This window comes from Ooceraea biroi, chromosome 10, assembly GCF_003672135.1.
Source record: "Ooceraea biroi isolate clonal line C1 chromosome 10, Obir_v5.4, whole genome shotgun sequence".
Taxonomy (NCBI): Eukaryota; Metazoa; Arthropoda; class Insecta; order Hymenoptera; family Formicidae; genus Ooceraea; species Ooceraea biroi.
This window is the reverse complement of record NC_039515.1, coordinates 8,337,085-8,341,988: the sequence shown is the minus strand read 5'-3', so window position 1 is coordinate 8,341,988 and position 4,904 is coordinate 8,337,085. Positions and strand designations below refer to the sequence as shown.

General features: G+C 41.2%; 1 protein-coding gene across 1 annotated transcript; it reads right to left on the bottom strand.

The window, feature by feature from the left end:
• Positions 1-237: 237 nt before the first annotated feature.
• LOC105283720 (peritrophin-1) lies at positions 238-1,658 on the bottom strand. The gene is made up of 2 exons (XM_011346710.3): positions 1,541-1,658; positions 238-1,349 (listed from the first exon to the last, which is right to left on the bottom strand). Exons 1-2 carry the CDS (start codon positions 1,545-1,547, stop codon positions 601-603), a joined length of 756 nt encoding a protein of 251 aa, XP_011345012.1. The 5' UTR covers positions 1,548-1,658; the 3' UTR covers positions 238-600.
• Between the last annotated feature and the right edge of the window lie 3,246 nt (positions 1,659-4,904).

Sequence of the window (4,904 nt, the reverse complement as noted above, 5' to 3'; positions counted from 1 at the left end):
CTAAGCGAATCAATCTTAGCCGATGATGTAACGCGCTGTAGCGTGTATCTGCTGTCATTGCGATAATCGTATGTGGGTGGATGATTAGAATCTTCGCTTATTTAGTCGGGCAAGATTGTATATCGCAAACTTTTATCTGGATTCGAAGTGACAAAACATATATCAGTATCAGCAATCGATGATACATCGGCCTCGCAGGAATCGACAGGAAGGTTCGAGAGACAGAAAAAAAGATGGTTTTATTTATTATTCGGATTTATTAAAATATCTTAGGAGTCTGAGCTACTCGTACAAATATGATAATCTAACTGTGGCAAGCGTACGCGATTCGTACGCGTCACTACTTTCGGCTTTCTTATCCTCCGAGATCGAGGGTCATCTATGCCCAACGATTGTCTCAGCAATTCTTTACATTTGAGCATTTTGTCGTTTTCCAGGTGTCGTTCAATCAACAAATCGTACTCTATCCTCATCGAAGTTGAATTCCCAAAATCGGTGACGCGGAATCTTCTCTATATTAACATCCATGAAGTGACTTGTAATTCGCGCTCGTGATATCGTCCGTTTTTGGGAATTGGCTTCGAACAGTCACCAGTTTTTCTATGCGTCGAGCCGGCATCTAGCCTCGTCCGGCGGCAAACATTGTAGGTTGATGGGGCTAAAGTGGAGACCGCCATCGCACTCCTGAAGGATCCAGTCCTCGTCGTCGTAACATTCGTAATACTTGCCGCAGTTACAGTGATGAGGTCGTCGGTTGCCGGTCCTGCATAGAGGTGGTCGCGTAGGAGGTGGTCGCGTAGGTCGTGTTGGCGGTGGTATGGGGTCCCAGTCTCCGTTGCAGACACCCCCTCTGGGATTTTGGACGCAACGCTGGCATGTACGGCTGAAGCATGTATTGGGCCCACATCGACGCAGTGATTTGACACCATTGTCGCACTGGTAATACAAGCTGCAATCGCCACTTTCGTGCGGGATCATGGACGATGGCAGATAATCACCGTCTTCATCTTTCTTAGGGCAGCTAGTGCAACCAGCCCGCCATGGCCAATCGCAGACTTGTTCGAATATATTGTAGTGCAGTCTTCGCGTACTACCCTTCTCCATGTAGGGACAGAGCTGAGGCACTCCTCTGCCCAAGAAGCACTTGTAGAATTTAGTGCAATCGTTCTCGTGCGCGAGATTGGTCGTGGTGTTTTCGGGGAATCTCTCCGGGAATGGGCATATTGTGAGGACGCGACCCCACACTTTAGTCAACTCTTTTCCAGGTTTGTCTGGTTGCACGAGCTCCTCCTCGCTCGCGATAGCCACGGTCCAGGATGCCAGGAAGGCGACGGCGAGCACGTACGTCCCTGTGTAAGATAGAAACGGATTGTCAGTTATGTAGTATGAGTCATTTTTGTAAGCGTAGGTGATGAGAAATCGAGAGATGTCGATTGTTAATGTAAATTTAGGCTAACAAGAAACTCTCTCGATGATTCCATTGTATTTGAATAGTTTTACTACAGAAGTTTGCCAAGTTCAAGCTTTTTCCAACACTCACCCTTCATCGCCTGTCGTCTACTCAAATCCCGTTTGAAGAGAGAAAGACGTGTATCGTTTGTTCTATTGGCACCTCTCAGATCCGTTTAAATACGTGAGTGGCTGAGCTTGGGCGAATCGCCTATTATAAATACTCCTTATAAATATGTATGTGTGTGTAATATTATATCACGAAATACAAGGACAGATTAAAGTATCGATTAAAGATATACTTTCCTCGTTTATAGGGAAGGGAAGATTATCAGTCGCACATTGTTTCGCAGAGGAATTTTTGCGTCAGACCACGCCAAATTTGGGTGACGAATTGCGAACAATCTGGCTGCAATCGTGGCGTCGCTCGAGAATCGCTAATTTTGTAAACTATCAAACATATACACAGTGGAAATTATACTATTTTCTATCGTGCTCTATCTTTATCATTAAATTTGATTTTAATCAAAAGCATGACTTTTATTTATTGTTGATAAAAGATATGTAATAAGTTAATAAGGCAGTGAAGTAGCCTTGAGCATGATTTTCAGTTAGATAGCAATCGAAACTCATAAAACGTTTTATCATTAAAGCTTTTTAAGTTAACACTAGAACCGCTGATCGTGTTGGATCTGTGAAATCATTAGAATGACTGAATTGTGATGCGATTGTAATATTCCCGCCTATTTGAAACCTATCTGTATTCTGCGCAAAATTTACAATCATGTGATATGAATATAATGTTCTGATTAAAAACATGACACACAAAGAAGGTTATTGTTTTGAATATATGTTTCCCAGTAAAGATATATTCAACAAAATCGTTATATTACAGTAATCAGATAAATAAATATTTTTTTAACCTGATGGTTAAATAATAATACGCGTTTACAGAAAAATACATAATTGTAACTTGTGTAGTTAAATATGAATTTATTACATACATCTAGAAGACACTTTAATTTCCTTTAATTTCCTGTATGTGCTTGAAACGTTTTTTTTATTTTATGGTTACATCTCGGGTAGATTAAATCGATATGATACTTGTTTGGTTTACGCGAATGCTAATGTTTTCTTGAAAAATTCTCGAAAAATTCTACGTGTGTGAATTTGAATGTACAAGAAAATGTCTCATTCTAAAGCTATACGCGTTGGTCCAACTTATCCGAACGCCAACGTGTGTAGGGATAGTTGCTCTGCATTGCCCATGCTCGCCTACGTTGGCTACTGTTTAGATCGCTGTCGGTCTTTGTGGCACGAGTCAAATGACGTTGGACCAACGCTCCAACGTGTAGTGGGAGCGTTGATCCAACATCGCTCAATATGCTTCATAATTTTCAACTTTTTGGCCGCTTTTTGAAGATTTGTACGAACGTTGGTGAACGTGTAGACGACAGCATTTGTCTGCATTGACATTCGGCTGCATTGGTCTACGTTGGGAGTTGGCGTTGGTTGGGCCAACGTGTATAGCTAGCATGATATGAAGCACGAACAGTGAGTTCTATGATTATATCAATTTTTGATGCTATTTATGCATTCATAATTTTTCTATATTTGATACAATCTTTTGTTATCGCATGCGCGCGCGGTTGGGTCCTCCAAATTTCGCGTGAAAATATCTCAATCGATTTCCGCTCACGACTTTATCGGAACGCGTAATCTGCATTGACACAGCCTGCGATACCGATGAAAACAAAGAAATTAATTCAGAGAAACGAGCAGCGTTAAATTAGCACTCTAGTTAAATTAGTATTTTATACCTGATACACATACATGTGATTGACCGCTGTCGTATCGAAAATATTCGACAATCTAAATAGTTTATCAGTACTTTTACATTTTTTCAAGTTTTGCAGTTATCTCTTGTGTTAAAGGTATATCAGCCAATTAGTTTCTATGCATATGCGTAGCTCACGATGATAAATCAACGATAGCGACAGATTAATGAACGTTGACGTTAAACGCTCGTGCAAATAGAAGCAAATCGTGGTACAGCTATGAGTGATCTCTCTTGCTCCTTCTCCCTCTCATGCGGTAATCTATACATTTAACATTTAATCTATACATTTAGATTTTATCATATTCTAAGAAAGTGTCATTAATACAGGTGTGCTTACTCACGAAATAATGAGTAAGACTTCTTGTGCCACTTGACTTGCTTATCGTCGAAACTGTCGCTGACATATCGTGAATTCGTATCCCGTATATTTCATATCTCGCGATCTGCTTATTCGACCAACCTCGGCGCAACGTCCAGTCCTCATCTGATAAAGCGTACAATTAATAAGTATGACGATGATGGTATCGAGCGTCATGGACCATCACAATCGATCGACGCGCGTTGTACTTGCCATTGAAATTTTTCTAGGATACCGATGCACCATCTCTATTGCACATGCGACGGAACGTGGGAAAAAAGATCGAGAATAAGAAATTAACCACTTACAATTTATCGCGATCGCTCCGATAGCGAGCAAAGGTCGACCGAAATTCCTCGTTTGTTGCTCATTAATCAATTACTCTATGATGGATACTTTCCGAATTTTGAAATCTTACAGGGACAAAGTTCAAGGATCGCTGTCGCAAAGTTACGTTTCCAAGTCGCATCATTCACATTTATTTATTACTCGTAGCTAATTTACATTAAATTCTCAATATCGTTCATTTATCGATAGGAAGGTAGATCGCCTGATTTTTTCGCGATCAAGTGTTTAATAATCTTAATTAGTTTCGATAATATTGCGATTCTCATGCGATCGAGCACAAGAAAAAGTCCGCGATTCTGATACATTTTCATCTCGCAAATCCATTGTAAATTCTTGCGTAAATCATATTTTTTTATAACGTTTTCGTTACAGCTGTATCGTGTATGTGCCGTAACTAACCGACGACATGCGTGTGTCCGAACTATCCGCGTGTAAGGCAAGGACGCGGCAAAGGTGGGCGGATGCTGTACGGGTGAAGTACATTAATCAAGCGGTATGATACGCGTCCTTAACCCTTCCCTGGCCTTCCATCCCTTCGCCTTCGTTTTCATGCAAGTTCGCGCTATCGTCGAGACGAATTCATGACTGGAGTTCTCCGTCTCGACTTTTCATCATTCCTCATTCATGGCAACGCATGAACCGTGCATTCTTCATCAATCTTGCTAACTTGCGCGCGAGCATTTCAAGATTGTTCTTCCCTCGTTAATTAATCGACGAACAAAGGATTGCGTCCTCTATTATGAGTTAGAAAAAATTATCTCGGGTGGTAGAAAAGTTCACGTGAATGTTATGTCTGGGAAAGTTAAACGTCCGCCTGTTTAAACTCGGTTTCCTCGGTGGTATCAGCGACCGAAGTTTCCCGGCACGTCGAACTATGCTGAAAAATAAAGCGATCGATTCGCTTTGGGG